Genomic DNA, 20,901 nt, shown 5'->3' with positions numbered 1-20,901 from the left:
ATATATATATATATATATATATATATGTATATATATATATATATATATATATATATAAAATAAATTAGAGAGATATAAGAAATGTAAATATATAAGAAAATATAATAATAATATAAATACATTTATTTTGCTGTAAAAAACACAATATAAATAAATACGGTGTCTTAATGTATCCATTTTAAACGTATGGTTAAACCTTCTGACTTTTATTATGATTTCATTCTTTCTGGGTGAATTACAGTTATTATTATTATTATTATTATTATTATTATTATTACTAAATAACAATCTAAAAATTTCTAAATAAAAACTTGCAATATTTTGCTGTAACTTTTTTTAAAAATAATTCAATAATAATTATTTTATTTTACATTACTTGTCAAATTAATTTATTTTTAATTTATTAATTTTCTCACATTTTTCATACCCTACCCTTAAAACGTGAACTATTGAAATGTATACAGTATAAATAAGATGCAAATATAAAATCATAATAAAAATATAAATCAAAATCAAATGGTGTGTTAACATCAATTAATGCTAACATGAACAATAAACAACTGTATTTTTAACTAATATTAATAATATATATTTTATTGGTTTATACATTTGATTTTGCATTTTATAGATTAAATGGGAATCATTTGCCAAAAAAGTGATTTATATTTATTGTGTAATATTGATCACTCACTGGCTGCGTTCTCAAAAGAGATGAATTTGTTGGGCTGTACGTAGTTGACAATAGCTGACATCTCTTCATACGCTGTCACTTCCTGTCCAGCGGTTCCCTGAGAGGAAATGACAAATAATAGAGACTCAACAGAAGTTGATTAGATTTGATAAGTTATTAGACTTCATGCAGCAAACAATTATTTTGTAAAAAGCAGCTTGGAGAGTCTTAAGTACATGAAAAGTTACTACACTACTCTTCAAAAACTTGCTTTTTCTTTTTAAATAAATTAATTTTTTTATTCAGCAAGGATGCATAAGAATTTTTCTAAAAGTGACAGTAAAGGCCAAAACTTAGTTGAGTTATTATTTTAATCAAAATAGAGCAAAAACAGGCAATGCTGTCACTGATGTTGAAAAAAAACAAAAAAAAAACAATAATATATATATAAAACAGTTTTTTAGTCCAAATGCACTGTAAGATAATACATTAATGTAAAACCTAAATACTCAGATATATCTGAATAGCCACGTGAAAAAGCACACTTTAGCACAGAATTAGCATTTTAGCATTTTAAAAAGAGCATTTATTACAGAAATTTATTTATTTAAAAGAATATACTTGTATATAATTCATTCATATATGCTTTATCATTTTATATAATTTTATAATTACATCTATTGTCTTTTAAATAAAACTAATTTTAACACATTTAATTAAATTAATTAAATAATAAAACTAATAATAAAATAAAATAAAAAAATGAAATAAAATAAAATAAAATAAAATAAAATAAACAATAATAAAATTAATAAAAAAATTATTAAAAAAGGACTTCTGAACCCTTATTGAAATTAGTTAAATATATTACTTAACATGAACTAACAGTGAAAACTACTTCTTAAAGCATTAACCCTAGTTATTAAACATTTTACATTATTACAATTATTAAAATCAAAAGCATTAAAACATGATCATTTAAAATGAACTTTAACATAATCTAATAATCTAATCTAATATGATCTAAACCAAGGCTGCGTTTATTTGTACGAAATACAGTAAAAGCTGTAAAAATTGTTAAATATTATTACGATTCAAAATAGCTGTTTTCCGCGTGAATCAAGTAGTCTAAATATATATATATATATATATATATATATATTTTTTTTTTTTTGATTTGTAATCATGTTGATTTTTGGAGAGAAAAAAACATCACTCTTCATATGATATTCACTAACTATATGAAATGATATAAATATATAAATGTTCTGCCCTCATTTCTTGAATTTTGTTTTCATTCTACATGCATTCTAATAGACCCTTACTGAAAATGCAGGTTTTTATCGCAGGAATAAATTACATTCTGACTCATATTCACACAGAAAACAGCTATTTTGAATCATAATAATATTTAACATTTTTTTACAGCTTTTACTTTATTACATTTGTGAATTCTGAATTTATGGGAATTTAAGTTCACCTCGTCAGAGTTCTTCATCTTCTCCTCGTCCTGTTCATCGTGGTCATCATGTTCTTCACGGTCGTCTGGAGTCAGGTCAGACACAACATACTCTTATTTTCAGTGTTTTGTTTCCGTCCACTGACACTGAAGACTAGTTAACAGAAGAACTGACCGGTTGCATGCGGCGGGTCGCTGCTCTCTGGGTTCGCTGGAGCAGGTTGGTTAGGATCGCTGGGTTGGTTGGACTCAGAGTCGTCCGCAGATGCGTTAGCTTGCTCTGGAACAGACGCTTTCTTGACCTGTTCGGGTTTGCTGGCAGGTGCGCTGCTTTTCTTATTCTTGATCAGGATTTTACCCATCAGCTCAGACGGACTCGGCACCGGATGACCCGGCTTCAGCTGAAAAACACAACCACACAAGATCAGGACGGATATCACGTCAAATCACTGTTAACGGTTCATTGGTAACACTTTACAATAAGGTCCTAATAATTAATGTTCGTTCATGCATTAACATTATTTTGAGCAATACTTTGTTACTTATATATGTTAGCTTTAATAAAAATACAACCATTCATTGCTAGCTCAGGGTACTTTTAATTATGCTTTAGTTAATGCTCAAATTAACAATAACTAACTTTAGAAATATCATTCATTGTGAACTAATATAGATAAGTGTTAAACTGAACCTCACTGTATTGTGTTACTGGCTTTATTTTATTTTATTTTATTTTATTTTATTTTATTATTTTTTTAATTATTTTATTTTTTTATTTTATTTTATTTTTTATTTTATTTTATTTTATTTTATTTTATTTTATTTTACTTTACTTTACTTTACTTTACTTTACTTTACTTTATTTTATTTTATTTTATTTTATTTTATTTTATTTTATTTTTTTTTAAATTGTTTTTAATTTTTTTCACTAGTCCATTTTAAATGCTTTATAAATTTTATTTATTTATTTCTAAATGTATTATTAGCTCATATTTAATAATATAGTTAACAAATAGATCTTTATTGTAAATTGTCAATTTTAGTTCATGTAAATGGTCACTATTTATATTATTTATCAATTTTAATCACATTTTCATTGCCACTAGTTTATTTTAGTTAGAGGTATAAACTTTAAGGGTTTTTTTTTTTTATAATTATTTTTTATTTTAAGTTCATTTAAGTAATTTTAACAAAATATAACTAAATAATAATGTAATTTAACTAAAATTTATTTATTATTTTATGTTGTTTAATTACATTGTGTCTTCACTTGTCAATTTTAAATGCTTTAGAAATATTTTTATTGGTTCTCATGTTAACAAATATAGTTAATTAATGTAACCTTAATGTAAAGTTAATTTAACTGTTTGTAACTGGTCATCATTTATTTTAATTTATTTAATTTTTATAATTTTTTCATCTTCACTACTCAATTTTAAATAGTCCTGTGGTGTGAAATGATATTTGTAATGATTTATCTAATGTCATATATCTGAAGCGTCTGAACTCACTGGATATTTGTCCAGAAGGTCAACGAGCAGAGCGTCTCCGAAGATCGTCCTGCAGTAGTTGGCCATCTTCTCCTGCTGCTTGACTCTGAAACAAACACATGATCCCGAATATCACTCCATCAGACCTGATGTGGTCATCTGTCAATCAGATATTAGGGGTGTGTCTTACGAATCGACGTGGTTCTCAAAGGAAAGGACCACGGGATACTTGGATGTTTTAAAGGCGCTTTCAGCGATGGCTTCAATCACATCCTGTCATGAAGAAACAACATCCTTTACCCTTGTGAATTCGCACCTGAGTATAAGTCGCATCAGTCCAAAAATACGTCATGATGAGGAAAAAAACATATAAGTCGTGTTCATTAAGAATCAAGCACCCAGAGAAAACATTACCATCTCCAGCCACGAGAGGGCGCTCTATGTGTTCAGTGTAGACTACAGGAGAACTGAGCAGCATAGAGCGCCCTCTGGCGGCTGGAGACGGTAATGTTTTCTCTTGGTTCATTTCTCTCGGTTCATATTCAATTAATTTTGATAAATAAGTCGCACCTATCTATCTATCTATCTATCTATCTATCTATCTATCTATCTATCTATCTATCTATCTATCTATCTATCTATCTATATATATCTATCTATATATATATATCTATCTATATATATATATATATATATATATATATATATATATATATATATATATATGTATATATATACATATGCACTTTACAATAAAGTCAAATTAGATTGTTAAAGTTTATTTTAAATGATCATGTTTTAATGCTTTTGATTTTAATAATTCAAATAATTTAGTAGTAGTTTTCACTGTTATTTCATTGTTAAGTAATATATTTAACTCATGTTAATAAGGGTTCACAAGCCCTTAATTATTTTTTCAATTTATTTTTTTAATTGTTTATTTTATTTTATTTTATTTTATTTTATTTTTAATTTAATTTAATTTAATTTAATTTAATTTAATTTAATTTAATTTAATTTAATTTAATTTAATTTAATTTTATTTTATTTTATTTAATTTAATTTAATTTATTAGTTTCATAATATAATTTAATTAAATGTGTTCAAATTAATTTTATTTCAAAGACAATAGATGTAATTATATATATTATATATGAATGAATGATGTACAAGTATATTCTTTTAAATAATTAAATTTTCTGTAATAAGTGCTCTTTTTAAAAAGCTAAAATGCTACATTCTATCTGCTAAAGTCTGCTTTTTCACACATATCTGAATTTAAGGTTTTTTAACATTTTAATTTAACATTAATGCATTATCTTACAGTACATTTGGACTATAAACTGTTTTTACCAGTAAATGTGTTCCCTGGGAATTGAACCCACCACCCTTTGCGCTGCTGACACAATGCTGTACCACTGAGCCACAGCTTTTGATTACGTTAGGGTTAGAGCTTGCATTGATCATGAGCCTCCACTGCACATCCCATAATAACAGCGAGATCTCTGATTGGAGGAACTGACCTTGAAGAGGATCTCGGTTGTCATGGTGAAGCCGTGGGTGATGATTGGCTCTTCATCCGGAGGTTTGCCCTTCCAGCAGTCGAGCTCCAGACAGCGGCACCCAGCGAGGAGACACTGGCGGTACATCTCCGGAGACGAGACGCCCGTCAGCTAGCTGCCCGGCTGCACACAACACACACTTCAGATACACATCCAGAAACAGCGTTTATACTCACTGCTGTGGTTTCCTCCTCACCGGTGAGATAAGTGTTGTGGGAGGACTTGACGAAGTAATGTGGGATGGGTTGGGTCATATCGTGACTCTGGGCCAGTTTGTCCAGCTTCACCACCGATGTTTCAGACCCCATCAGATAAAACATCAAACCTTCTGGAGAAATCTGACCTGCAGCAGCACAACACTAAGAATGAACCTTCAGTAATAATATTAATTATTCTATTATGTTATGTTATGTTTTTAAATAACATTATTTATTAAATATTAATTAATTAATTAAATTATTATATTATATTATATTATATTATATTATATTATATTATATTATATTATATTATATTATATTATATTATATTATATTATATTATATTATATTATATAATATAAACTTTACATTTATTACAGGTTGATACTTCACAGATCTATTAATTATTATAATATATTATATTATATTTGTATATTTGTATATTTTATAAACTTTACATTTATTACAGGTTGATACTTCACAGATATATTAATTATTATGTTATGTTATGTTATGTTATGTTATATATTAATATTTTATTAATTATTTTAATTTTAAGTTAAAGTTGTTAATTTTGTTGTGTTTTATTGTCATTTTTATTAGTTATGTTTTTTAATGTGTATATCATTGTAAATAACATTATATTTTAGTTTTATTAATATTTTTAACTTATTTTTATTTTAAGATTTTACATTGTAATATAAGTTAGTTTTACTATATTTGTTGTGTATTAAAGAAAATAAAGTTTTACTACATTTGTTGTGTTATTTTATTAGTTGTTTTAAAATTTCTATCTAGTTTTTATTAATATTTTTAACTTGTTTTTATATTTATATTTTTCATTTTTATTAAAATTTTAGAATAATAAACATTTTCTAAAAATGTACTTTTTATATGAAGAAAGTTATTTTTAATAAAAATTTAGTGATGTTTCTGATTAAAACACGAATAAAACTGTTGCCAATGGGTCAAAACAGCAGACATAAGAATAATATTTTTATTTTATTTTATTTATTATTATTTTTTTATTTAAAATAAAAATGTTTTATTTTATTTTATGTAAAATAAATATAAAAAAACTGTTGGCAGTAGATCAAGACAATCCTTAAAAACTTAAAAATACCAAAACTAGAAACTGACAGAAGTACTAAAATTCTAAAATTCTAAAATTCTAAAATCATAAAATTATAAAATTATAAAATTATAAAATTATAAAATTATACAATCATAAAATTTAAAATTGTAAAATTATAAAATTATAAAATTATAAAATTATAAAATTATAAAATTATAAAATGAAAATGAAAGCTATATAAATAAATAAAAAAACACTGAAAAAAGCACATAAAATCTAACAAAAAAAGTACTGAAAACATAAAAAATAAAGCATTAAATTAAATGAATTATCATTTTTTTATTAAAATATTAATTAAATCAATAACACTGCATCTCAGATGATATATATAAATTATTTTTGATCTATTTATTTTGTAAAAAAGTCACTGATTAGACTGAACTCACCGCGGCTGGCGTTGGACGAGCTGGGCTCGTATTTCTCGATCAGATTCTTCACCTGTTCGGGTCTGACAGGTGGAAACAGCTCCGCGTTGAGACGTGAATCTCTCTGTTTCTCGTTCAGAAACTTAGCCAGCATCTCCTTCGTCATGAAGCCCTTTCCCTTGGTGCTACAGGGGTCATAATCAAACACTGATCAATGATCAGATCAAACGATCGAATGAACCGATGGAGCGATCACTCACAAGGACGTGAAGATTTCATTGATCTCAGGTCTGGGACACAGATTCAGAATGAAGGTCTTGAACGCCGCTTCAGTGAACACATCAGGTTTAATGGTGTCGAACTAACAACACAAGACGAGTGATGGTTAAATACTGTATAAACACACACATACACAAACATACAGTACACACACACACACACACACACCTTTCCTTTGGGGAGATTTGCTGCGGTCAGAGCTGCTTCCACTCTTTTCTTGTCTGCTGGAAACATCTTAAAGATACTGAGACCAAAGATTAGAAGATAGAAAATATTAAGTATCACTTTACCTACCAAAATATTAACTTTCCAAATGCTGTTCCAATGAAAAATTTAATTTTTTGCACACCAAGGCTGCATTTATATGATCAAAAATACAGTAAAAATTGTGTAATATTATTACAATTTCAAAAAGCTGTTTTCTGTGTGAATATCTGTTCAAATGTAATTTATTTCTGTGATGCGCAGCTGTATTTTCAGCATCATTGCTGCAGTCTTTAGTGTCACATGATCCGATATATTTAATTACTCTGAATTCTTCTTTGATGAATAGAAAGTTCAAAAGAACAGCATTTCTTTGAAGTATAAATATTTTGTCACATTAAAATGTAATCTTTTTTCTTACTTTTTAACAGGGATTTTCCCATCTTTGTTGGTTTGCAATGAAAGGCGGACGTAGCTATGAAGAAGACATAAATCAATATAAATCAATATTTGTGATGTCATAGTCTCAAACTGACAGCAAAGATCCTCACACTTTCTCCAGGAAGAACTGTCTGCAGGCGTTTGCTCTCAGAGTGTTATAAGCTATAGCCAGGATGTCGTCTGCCCACGTCTGTGCCAGAAAGAAATGAGCAAAGATTAGAAAAACATGACAGATGGATGCTCTGCAGTGAATGGGTGCCGTCAGAATGAGAGTCTGATAAAAACATCCCAATAATCCACAGCACTCCAGTCCATCAGTGAACATCTGGAGAAGACAAAACCTGAAACACACTCTATCTATCTATCTATCTATCTATCTATCTATCTATCTATCTATCTATCTATCTATCTATCTATCTATCTATCTATCTATCTATCTATCTATCTATCTATCTATCTATCCATCCATCCATCCATCCATCCATCCATTTATCTATCATTTATCGTCTTTCTATCTATCATCCATCCACCCACCCATCCATCCACCCATCCATCCATCCATCCACCCACCCATCCATCATCCATCCATCCATCCATTTATCTATCATTTATCGTCTATCTATCATCCATCCATCCATCCACCCACCCATCATCCATCCATCCATCCATCCATCCATCCATTTATCTATCATTTATCATCTATCTATCTATCTATCATCCATCCATCCACCCATCCATCTACCCACCCATCCATCCATCCATCCATCCACCCACCCACCCACCCACCCACCCATCCATCCTCCATCCATCCATCCATCCATCCATCCATTTATCTATCATTTATCGTCTATCATCCATCCACCCATCCACCCATCCATCCATCCATCCATCCATCCATCCATCCATCCATCCATCCATCTATCCATCTATCTATCTATCTATCTATCTATCTATCTATCTATCTATCTATCTATCTATCTATCTATCATCCATCCATCCATCCATCCACCCACCCACCCACCCACCCACCCATCCATCCTCCATCCATCCATCCATCCATCCATCCATTTATCTATCATTTATCATCTATCTATCATCCATCCATCCACCCACCCACCCATCCATCCTCCATCCATCCATCCATCCATCCATTTATCTATCATTTATCGTCTATCATCCATCCACCCATCCACCCATCCATCCATCCATCCATCCACCCATCCACCCATCCATCCATCCATCCATCCATCCATCCATCCATCCATCCACCCATCCACCCATCCATCCATCCATCCATCCATCCATCTATCTATCTATCTATCTATCTATCTATCTATCTATCTATCTATCCATCCATCATCCATCTATCATCCATCTATCATCCATCCATCTATCCATCTATCATCCATCCACCCATCCACCCATCCATCCATCCATCCATCCACCCATCCACCCATCCATCCATCCATCCATCCATCCATCCATCCATCCATCTATCCATCTATCTATCTATCTATCTATCTATCTATCTATCTATCTATCCATCCATCATCCATCTATCATCCATCTATCATCCATCCATCTATCCATCTATCATCCATCCATCTATCATCCATCCATCCACCCATCTTTCGATGTGATGTGAAATGCAGTGCAGTGTGTGTTTTAAAGGTAAGCAGGTGTGTGGAGTGTGATACCTGAGCCACTTCTTTAGCAGCGAAGAAGTTGTGGTAAGTGAGGTTGACGGTGTCTGGTCCGGTCACGATGGTCAGCGCTTTGGCCAGATGATGGCTGTCAGGGAAATCCATGTTGAAGACGTTACGGACCTTCGGATGCTAAAAGAGGAAGATAAGAAGCGTTGGCCAAAAAGACGTCAGATTTCTGAAAGTCCCTCAAATATCAAATCTCATGCATGACGTCTGCTTTCCATAGATGAGCCATCAACAAGAACAAGAACAACCCAGAACTGCAAACAAATCCAGCTTCATGCAAATGTGTGAAGGGAGAAACACGAGGTCAACAGCTGTGTGTGTGTGTGTGTGTGTGTGTGTGGAGGGAGACAAAGAAAATCACTGTATAATTGATCTAACAACAGTGATATGTTGATGTTTCTAATAGCACTGAAAACATGTCAAAAATTCTCCTCGTCTGTTGGGATAAAGCATCTGATAAATGCATACATGTAAAAACGTTGTGCTCAGAACTGTGAGTGTGTTCATATGTTCATGCTGTGTGTCATGGGTTCTCATGACTTGACTGTAGTTGATGATGTGATTGTTTCGGCTGTTTGCAAGGCAAATTCACACAAATACTCAAATGCAACAATGAACTCAAACAGTGACGCTGCGTCTGTTTAGTCATAATGAAAAGTTACGCAACACAAAACACAGAACATGACATGGACACATACTTTAGGGAGCTTGGCATATTTTCCCGCTCGTGTGTCCCTGATGGTGGCAATATCCAAAAACTCAGTTTCCTGCGAGACAGAGAGACACAGGATGTGACATCACAGATCATGCACAGAACAGGATGCACAATCTCTGTAGCTCAAGCAGTGAAGGGTGAAGGTCAAATGGGTTTGATTGCATGAACCGAGCAAATGTTTAATGTCACATTGCTTTAGAAAAAAGGCATCTTCAGGTGCACTGCATGAATATTCTCTCCCAATGGACACTAATAGTTTTTTATTGTATTGTTTAGTGATTTATATCTTGTTGAATTTATAGTATATTGTCTTATATTGATGTGTTTTCCTTTATGTAAGCTTTCTTGAAAATAAAGCAACTTTTAAAGGCACTACTGTATAAGAAATAAATGTATTTTTTTATTATTATTTTTGCAAAATAACTGCTAACAAGACATTATAAATCACATGATGTTGTGTGCAGTGTTATTGTTAACTCAGACTAAAATATAAAACTATTGTAAATTATTTTAGTTAATTGAAAAGAAGCTATAATTTAAAAATATATAAAATAAACTTGAACATAAAATGTTTTAAGAATTTAATTTAAAAACAAAAATTAGTATTTAAGCTACTAAATTTAAATAAATAGAAATAAATGTCTACACACACACACACACACACACACTGGAGGCCTTCAGTTCTTATGAATATTATGTGTGGATGCTGCTGCTCTATAATAACAGACATGACCTTGTAAAATGGATTTAGTATATTAAAATCTAAAATATATACATAATTGTTACGTTATCAAATTATGAGTTTTCAGCTATTGCACCAAATTACTTATTGGTAGTGATTTCGTGATTGTGAATGCCAGTTACAAATGAGGGTTATTATTATATTTCACTAAAACAAAAAAACATACAATCTTTTGACTTGAAATAAAATAAAATAAAATATAGCAAAAAATAATCATTTTATTTCAACTAGCTGCCAAGCCGACTACTAAATAACAAGCTAAAAATTAACTAAAATGAATAAAAATAAATACATTTTAAAAATTAAAATAAATAAATAAATAAACCTAAAATTAAAAATATATATTCATAATAAAAACTACATAGGCATCTTTTTTTTTTTTTAAATCTAATAGATTTAATTTTATAAAAATTTTTTACTTGAAAATATACTTTAAAAATTAAAATAAATAAAATTATATAAAGTACATTTATAAAAATCTAATACATTTCAAATTAAATAATTTGTTAATTTATTATTGACTGGATCAAGGTAAATGTCAAAATACTGTGGTATTATCATCACTGTACCATAGTACAGTATGAGTTAAGTGGGATTTCACGTAATAATTTAGTAGATTTTGGTTCAGATGACAAATAAAGCTCTTATAAATTAAATTAAATATATTAGCTAAAAAAAAGATTTTTATTGCGTCAATGTAAGAGGTGAATAAATATTCTCATCAAACCATTAAATAAAAAAAATAAGGTTTTTTTGTATATGGTTAAGCTGACAAATAAAATTTAAAACAAAATTATTATTATTATTTATTTTTTTTTTTTCATATCTTACCTTGCTCTGATTGACCCAGAACAGGTAAAATCCTTTCGGATCCATCTTCAGGGTGACCGGTGTGGTTTTTTTCGAGTCCTGTGAAAAGTTTAGATTATTAACCTATAAAACAGCTATAAAATATCTTTCAGCATGAATATAAACCTGAGAAATAAACTATAAACACAAATCTAACAGGTCAAAGAGGCTCATTTTTATTAAACACTGAAAATGTCAAATGAGGTCCTAAACGTCCTAACCATGATTTCCCATCCACTTACTTCTTTCCATTTTGTGAACCTGTCCCCCTTCACCAGATAGTCTTTGACATCAGGTTCCTGAAGCGTGATGCGGTTTCGGTTCATTTTGGACGGGTCACCACAGTAAAGTGGTCTAAAGCTTCAGTCCTGTACTCATTGTTGCCGGTGAGAATGAAGGACTTTGGGGAAACTGGGCTGAAATGAGCCGGCGGGACGTCCCGCCTTCAATATGCATTGCAAATGAGCATCAAGAGCGGCTCGGACCCGCCCTGCTCAGGTTCAACCATTACTCTGGGTTCAAGCATCTCAAAAATCAAAGAACATAACAATCCAGAAGCCCTGATTTTAAGATTTAGTTTTTGTGTATTCCACACTTTTGACATAAACAGACTAATAAATTTGTGATGCATATTTATCATTCATACATGAATAAAACAAGTTTCTGAACTAAATATTTGGGATTTTATTGAAATAATAATACTTTCAAAAAGTGTTCATTCAAATGGTCTCGAATCAGTGTAAATCAGTTAATTGTAAAATAAATACATATTAAATTAATAAATATTTATATTAAATTCAATTTATTTTTTCAGTCAAAAAGAATTAACTTATGGAATAATTAATAGTAAGTAAGTTAGATTGAAACAACTGTGATTTATTTATTTAAAACACATTCAGTTTATTAGTCCTTTTCCAGAAATCTGACTTTTTTACGTTTGATTGACAAATAAACATCACATTTATATACAATTCAAATAAATAAGGCCTAAATACTAAGCAAGCTCATAAAACAGTGTTTTGGTAATGTTTCCATTACGTTAAAGGAACATTCCAATTGATAATTTTGTAACAATTACGGAACGTTACTTTTGAAAGTTCTCTGAACATTCCGAAACAGGTGGTTACATTTAAAGAATGTGTAAACAATGTTTCTATGGCAACATTTTGAAGGAACATTCTATTATTGTCACTGGAGCGATTGTTCAGTGTTGATTATTAAAGGCAAGCTGAGTGAACAAGGGTTTGGCATTATTAATGATGTAAGATTAGAATATGTAAATATTAGCATGGCTCTCACTGACAGGTTTCCGAAGGGTCTGACACACACACACACACACACACACACACATACACAGAGATGTTTCGAGTCATTACTATATTAATTCATTAATCAAAAGTGGACATGTGAAGTTCATTTGATTCACTGATTGAGAGAAGAATGAGCCGAAAGATCTGGACTGTGCTTCAGAAGGACGTTCACGTCGTTTGGCTAACAGTCAAATATGAGCTGACACATGGAAATCATCACGGAGCACATTAACATAAGACTGTTCCCGAAACTACAGGACAAACCATTCACATCCACAGCACCGCACGAGCAGAACACCAGCAGAACCGTCAAGAACACATCACATTAAACAGAGATTTGTGTTCATTAATATTACATGATCCAGTGATGTCAGTGAGAGTCCGTGATCTCACAGAATATTAAAGATGTAAAGAACACAGAAACTATTTTACATACACATATGTATTTAGCCAAATATGGATGTGACACAGACTTCAACTGCTTAAAAATAATGTGATTTTAAAAGTTTTTTTTTTTTTTTAAATAAGCCATTTCTGCTAATCAGGGCTGCATTTATTTGACCGAAAATACAGAAAAAAACTGTAATATTGTAAAATATTATTACCATTAAAAAAATTATTATTATTATTTTTTTATACTTTAAAATGCAATTTATTTCTGTGATGCTCCGCTGTATTTTCAGCATCATTCCTCCAGTCTTCAGTGTCACATGATCTTCAGAAATTATTATCAGTGTTGATGACAGTTTTGCTGCTTAATTGTATTTTTATTTTTTGGAACCTGTGATACTGTTTTCAGGATTATTTGATGAATAAAGAAATATTTTCTAACAATATAAGTATTTATTGTCTCTTTTTATCCATTTAACACATCCTTGCTGAATAAAACATTCATTTCTTTCAAAAAAATAAATAAAATAAAATAAAATACTGTCCGCAAACTTTTGAACAGTAGAGTATATAGTTATAAAAGATTTCTATTATGAATAAATGCTGTTCTTTTTATCTTTTTATTCATCAAAGGCTCCTGGAAAAAGTATCGCAGGTTCCAATAAAATATTAAGCAGCAAAACTGTCTCCATCATTGATAATAATCAGTATATTATTCTGATTTCTGAAGATCATGTGACACTGAAGACTGGAGGAATGATGCTGAAAATACAGCGGAGCATCACAGAAATAAAATAACATTTTAAAGAATATTAAAATACAAAACTAAATATATTTTAAATGTCTAACAAAACAAAAAATAAAACAAACAATCATTTATTTAATATATGAATCATTTTTATTTGAACAAAATGTTAGTGATGCCCGCTGGCAAAACATTAATGAATTACTTATAATCAAAAATACTGTAATAAACCAAAATATATTCGTTCTAGGTATAAACATGCATGTTTAGGAAGATTTTGAGTATGTAAGTGTGATCTCAGCACACATGACCTCTGTCTCAAAGCCATCAGAGCTGGACGGCAGTGATTGGTTCTTACCAGCCAGCCAATCAGAGCAGGACCTCATGGTGCAGGATTATAAACTCTAAATCTGATTGGCTCATGCAGCAGCACTTCCAGGTGACGTGGTATCAATCAGGTCCTGTGGCATCAGAGGACAGAGCATCATCTGTCCAAACCCCACAATTAACAGCTTCGTTACTGACTCAGGTCAGAGGTCAGAGATTCTGCATGTTCAGACCACATCACTTCACGTTCAATTAAACAAACATTTACATTCACTGCAAATGTTAAATCAGTTTGCTTATATCCAAAATGAAGAAAAAAAGTAATTATCACATTAAAAACATAAAAACTTTATTTATAAAATTTGATAAAAAATACAGCCAGAATTCATAATGTAGGAGATCGTTTATTTTGATGGATCTATAAATTATGTAAATTAAAAAAGCATCAGAAGCATCATGATTATTCCATATCACATTCTAATCTCATCTAAATCAAAATCTGGTAATCTTTAATAAAGGTTATGAATAAGCATTTAACAAACATCATGCATCATGTATTTAATATATTCTCGTTTGTTATATAAAAACATCATATATATATATATATATATATATATATATATATATATATATATATATATATATATATATATATATATATATAGTTATGTTATGTATGATAGTTATGTTATTTTAGTTGGCTATTACTGAAATTCTCTTGTAGTTTTTATTAATATTTTTAAACAGTGTTATTTTTAATAATTACCGTTTCAAATTTTATTTTAATGTTTATTAATTTTACTGTGTAATTTTGACATTTTTAGTACTTTTTTGCTTTGAAAATACATTTTTTATTTAATTATTTTTTTATTTATTTTAGTGCTATAAGTTAATGATAAATGTACACGAGCGCACGCACACACACACACACACATAATGTTTGATGAATAAAATGCGTTCTTATCTGAATGTACCTCATACAGATCTGTTAAGCATGTTATAATATTTTTCAAAAGCATTTTTGATGAAAGTTATCATAAAGAGTCACCAGATCTTGAATGAACTCGTTCTCTCTCTCTTCAGTCTCCGCTGGTCCTTTAAGAGCCTCCTCCTCCTCCTCTCCTGTATTTTTAGCTGATGAAGCCTCTTCTTTAGTTGAATAACACACACACACACACTCGCACGCGCAGATGTGCGTACAGTATGATCCGTCTCATCATTTTCACCCCTCTCTAATCCACTCCCATGATATTTGGATCAGAAACATCTCAGCCTTCGGGGAAAAAGCTTCGCTGGATGCTGGAAAACACCAGAAGCATCAGCACCATCACCATCCTCCTCCACATTGAGCTGCAGCATGATCCTGAAGGATTCTTGAGACGTTTCGAGCGCCATGGACGCACGCGACTCGATTTAACCCGCGCGTAAAAGAGCCTCAACATCCTTCAAAACGGACGGAGTCGTGGAGCATCGAGGGAAAACCCGGGCCAATCGGGACCGAGACTACATGCCCAACATGGAGAGGGGCAAGCCAGCCACTTACACCGGCGACAAGAAGGCAAAGATGGCTGCAAAGACCAATAAGAAGTGGGTAAGACTGGCCACGGTGTTCGCCTATGTTCTATCCGTGTCTCTAGCCGCGATCATCCTGGCCATCTACTACAGCCTCATATGGTCTCCAAACAAGTCAAACAGCCCCCCTACCACCCCCAGCCCCCCCCACCACCGCGAGCATCAACGGGACGGACAGCAACAGCACGCGGGCGACTCCGCTCCCCATCAACGCCACCGGCACCAACGCGTCTCTAGAGCCGACGCACGCGTCCCTCTCCAAAGGCGCGCGCTCCCAACGCGCGGGTCTCTACACACACGCGTCCGGCGACATCTCACACACCCAGACTGCAGAGAAAACACAGCCTTCCCGGGGAGAGCAGACCCTCGCCGGCGGACACGCGCAGGGACGAGCGCGCCGCGCGACGTCGCTCGAGGACGACTCCAGACAAACTCCGTCAAATGAGCGGCACAGAAAGACCTAAGCGAGGGGTTAAGACTGTTGTTGGTCCACAGGCCGAGATGGACACCGATGCATAAATATCAGAGACTCCGATAGTGTTTAACCCTTCATATATAACCGATTTTGTTTTGCCTTAATAATCGGCATCTCCTTGCAGACTATTTTGGGAGCGTGCACTTTAAAACTGCATTGAATTGTATAAGAAGCATTCATCCCAGGTGAAAACTTGACTGTTCATTGCGCACAATGCCTTGATTTGAACAGCCATGCTTTTTTTGGGGGGGGATGGGAGGGGGACAAGCTTTTAAAATAACTACACTAAAAGCTTGCATGAATTTCAACCAAACCTGTTAACCAGTTTGGTTTTGTTAGAGGAAAATGTATCGATGCTCAGGTATGTGCACAATATCCATGTAAATGTATTGTTTAGTACTGTACATACATGCTCTGGAGACTTTTAGCATCACTATATACGATCATTTTTACGACAAATGATGTACCGTAGGTGTAGAAGACATCACCGTAAAGGTAAATAAACAACCTACAACTATGAACACTCACTTCATTTCACTGCACGAGGGGTTAAATAGTGTGTGTGTGTGTGTGTGTGTGTTATATAAGCCAAACTGAGCAGCACATCAATCACTTTGACTTGATTAAAAACAAGCTGGCAAGGTAATGAAATTATAGTTTAGTTAAGGTGAGCGCACTGTTTAATCCTGCTTTAATCAGATATTAGGATTGACTCAATGCAGACTTTTGTGCTTCCGTTAACTGGTTTTATTCAGATCAAAACAGGGTTATTTTTCAGGCATTAGCAGATTCACAGCAACACATTTTCACTCTCTTCTGGGCTTGAAGTGATCTGTATTATTCATCATCGTTCTCTAAATATCTGCTACTCTCTGTACAGAACATGATGGAGGCTTCTTTATTGACTACTGAAGTCAAAAGCAGGAATTACACAATCCTGCTCTATTTTCAGCGGCGGCTTTTTGACCTGCTACAGCACTTGCCAGAAAATATCTGGGAGAAATTTGTGCAACTCGAACGCAGAGATACAAAACTGCATTCAAACGGCACATTTATGAACAACACCTGTGCAAAAATGGCCATTTAATTTAAACGTGGAATATTGCATTTGCAAGTTAAATATTCACCTGAATGTAAAAAAAAAACTTTAATTCTTAAATATGGACACTGAAAGAGTTTGACTGGTTTAAAAAACACTAAATCTGTCATTTTAAAAAATGTAATGTTATTAATAATGCATATTTGGCTCAAGCAGGTTATGCCAATCATAAAACTCATGTTTGAATTTTTTGTGCTTTTGTAAAATAAAGAACACAAGTCGCTGAAAACTGAAACAAAACCATTTGAGGAGCAGTAAATACAGTAAAGATGCTGTTTGAAAGAAAGTGCAGGATTATGTTAGAGTTCAACGCTGAAAGAGTTTAACTGGTTTATTCAGGGGTTGAACTGGATACTTTGAATTCGTGCGCTTTACTATTAAGCTTCTCTTTCCTGTAAACAAGATGTTTTGGACATGTTTTTTGATTCGTCCTGTGACTGTAGAATTGATTCAGCAGCTGTGGGTACAAATCAATGATGGAAACCTCAGTCTGTGCACTTCAAGTGTACGAAATCCCCTTGAGAATCAATTATTCGAGGTGTTTACCAAGTCAGTCCTCACTAGCACTTAAACCGATAGCCATGTGATCAAACCTAAGTGAAGTCGAATGTGTGTTTTGTCCAGCTAGACCATAAAACAAGTGAAAAATACAACTGGAACCACACCTTAGCTACAGTACCATGTAGCATCTTTGGCAGTGTGTTTTGCACAGATAAAAAAAAAAAAAAAAACTATTTTATATATATTTGTAAATATTTTCAAAGCTAATTGGTGTGACACACAGTATATGTTTTTTAAAAAGGCACCACGAAAAAAAACCCCGATATTGATAATAAATAAATTATACTGTACATAATTTACACACCATAGTGTTAAAAATATAACAATGCAATCCATTAAAAGTTAACCTAATCAGATTACAAGCCTTTTAAAAATGAAATATAATCTAATTACAAGTACAATTCATGTGTACTTAGATTAGATTATTTATAATCAGATTACAGTTACTTTTTTATGGTTATTCTCACATTATTTTGACCTCAAATATTTACTTGATGTCCCCCTGAATACATTAAAAGCTGCTGTTTGAAAGAAAGTGCAGGATTATGTTGCATGTTCATATTGGGCTTTATAATTATGATCAGTCAGAGCGGATGGAAATGCATTATTAATCCCATCAGCAGCGTCTGCGTTCACAGCTGCAGGCGCTCATGATGTAATCGACTGTGTGCCAAGAGATGTTTAGTCTTTAAGTCTTGATTTTACTGTAAACAAGACGGTTACAAACTCTGCAAATGTGCATAATATTAAAGAGCTCAAAATGTGTCAGTGCTGAAACCCACACCAAGAGAGAGCTTCATCCAAAATATATTAAATAAACACAAAAAATATATTGAAATTTAGTGCTAAAATCAAACAAAATGTATGCTTGTTTAAATTGTAAGGTTAATATATATATAAAAAAATCTTAATGGTCCAATTTTTATTTATTTTTTTATTTTAAATAAAGCAAACTTTTTTTCTTTTTTTAAACTAAGAATATAGTTTATAAATTAGATTTTAGTTTATAAAAAAAGATTATAAATTAATAAAAATATATTATGAATCTATACTGATATATGTTGCTTAATTGAACGATTTATACTAATTTAAATGTTAATATTAATAATATATTTAATATAAAACTGTGTTACTATATATATATATATACACACACACACACACACACACATACATACATATATATAATTGGTCACAAAAGGCTTGATTTTATATTCAAACATTTCAAAATCAAAATAATAAATCTATAATTAAAAAAATACAAAATTAAAAAAAAATTATATTAAGAATTGTTGCTTTATTACAACATAATATATGCTCATTTAAATTGTAATGTATATATATATATATAGTTCTATAAATCCTCTATTTTAATACATTACTAATATTAATAACATTATATATATATATATATATATATATATATATATATATATATATATATATATATATATATATATATATAAAATGAATAAAATAAAAAATAATAAAGTGATTAATTCAAATAATATATTTATTATAATATAGTCATTGCAGAAGGCATTAGTGATGCGTACACCAAGATGATGTGATTTCACTTCAGTTCTCCTCACATTGACTCACGGAGTGATGTTTAAAACACCTTTTTCTTTAATGTATTCACTTCCTTCTCTAGATGCCAGCATGACATTTGATCACTGAACATTTGTTCTCTCATGTATAACCCAGACCTTCACGATGATCATAAATCATGTGAGTCATGTGAAGGTCCCCGCGGATGCTGCTGTCCCCGAGCACGCCTGCTGGAAAAGGCTAATTAAAAGAGTAACAGAAGACAAAGCCGTGTTTGAAGAGAACAGGGAGTGATTTCCAGAGCAACCGGCCGATGGGAGGCTTTAAAAACAATAAGACGTCAGTCCCCAAAGATCCTGAATTAAACTGAACGCCAGGCTTCTTCAAAACAACGCTTCTCAGGTTATTAGTATCTGATGCACAAATGTGATCGCTGTAGAAGAGGGTTTAGCATTTACTACACAAGCTGTGACTAAGCAAACTGAGAGAGTGAATAGACTCATCCGAATAATTAATTAGTGGATGTGTGATTAGCTCCGCCCCCTTGAAGGATCAGGTGAGAGAAGCAGGTCAAAACAGAGGCCGGAAAATAATTATGAATATTACTAGTGATGGAATCAACACAGCTTTGCTGAAATATTGACAAAAGGGCCAAAATTAATTAATGCACATAATGTGTTTCAGTCAAAATTCAACTCAAGTTTTATATGTATAATTCATATTTAAATAATTATATATACTTATATCCAGGTAGAAACAACTTAGTTACACACACACACACTCACACAGACAAACACACACACACACACACACACACACACACACACACACACACACACACACACACACACACACAGACAAACACACACACACACACACACACACACACACGCTCACACAGACAAACACACACACAAACAAACACACACACACACACACACTGACAGACACACACACACACACACACACAGACAAACAAACACACACACACACACACACTGACAGACACACACACACACACATACAAAGACAAACACATATTTCATTT

General features: G+C 31.9%; 2 protein-coding genes across 2 annotated transcripts in view; one reads left to right on the top strand and one right to left on the bottom strand.

The window, feature by feature from the left end:
* Window positions 1-12,340, bottom strand: part of LOC113079052 (1-phosphatidylinositol 4,5-bisphosphate phosphodiesterase beta-2-like) — a 28,336-nt gene extending 15,996 nt beyond the window's left edge. The window contains exons 1-16 of the mRNA XM_026251237.1: window positions 12,066-12,340; window positions 11,806-11,883; window positions 10,216-10,284; window positions 9,503-9,640; window positions 7,916-7,995; window positions 7,786-7,839; window positions 7,329-7,404; window positions 7,142-7,242; window positions 6,903-7,066; window positions 5,358-5,524; window positions 5,143-5,292; window positions 3,810-3,892; window positions 3,641-3,725; window positions 2,305-2,530; window positions 2,151-2,215; window positions 692-788 (exon numbers count right to left, since the gene is read on the bottom strand). Of these exons, the coding sequence (XP_026107022.1) occupies window positions 692-788; window positions 2,151-2,215; window positions 2,305-2,530; window positions 3,641-3,725; window positions 3,810-3,892; window positions 5,143-5,292; window positions 5,358-5,524; window positions 6,903-7,066; window positions 7,142-7,242; window positions 7,329-7,404; window positions 7,786-7,839; window positions 7,916-7,995; window positions 9,503-9,640; window positions 10,216-10,284; window positions 11,806-11,883; window positions 12,066-12,149 (1,717 nt within the window). The 5' untranslated portion in view covers window positions 12,150-12,340. The remainder of the gene's footprint in view (window positions 1-691; window positions 789-2,150; window positions 2,216-2,304; window positions 2,531-3,640; window positions 3,726-3,809; window positions 3,893-5,142; window positions 5,293-5,357; window positions 5,525-6,902; window positions 7,067-7,141; window positions 7,243-7,328; window positions 7,405-7,785; window positions 7,840-7,915; window positions 7,996-9,502; window positions 9,641-10,215; window positions 10,285-11,805; window positions 11,884-12,065) is intronic.
* A 3,762-nt stretch (window positions 12,341-16,102) lies between these two features.
* On the top strand, window positions 16,103-16,631 carry LOC113079051 (putative transmembrane protein INAFM2). Its single transcript, XM_026251236.1, has 2 exons — window positions 16,103-16,186; window positions 16,233-16,631. The coding sequence occupies exons 1-2, from the start codon at window positions 16,103-16,105 to the stop codon at window positions 16,629-16,631; spliced, it is 483 nt and encodes a 160-aa protein (XP_026107021.1).
* Window positions 16,632-20,901: the final 4,270 nt, after the last annotated feature.

The sequence above is a fragment of the Carassius auratus genome, unplaced genomic scaffold (assembly GCF_003368295.1).
Source record: "Carassius auratus strain Wakin unplaced genomic scaffold, ASM336829v1 scaf_tig00027103, whole genome shotgun sequence".
Lineage (NCBI taxonomy): Eukaryota > Metazoa > Chordata > Actinopteri > Cypriniformes > Cyprinidae > Carassius > Carassius auratus.
The sequence above is the reverse complement of the archived record's forward strand: the minus strand, read 5'-3'. Positions and strand labels throughout refer to the sequence as shown.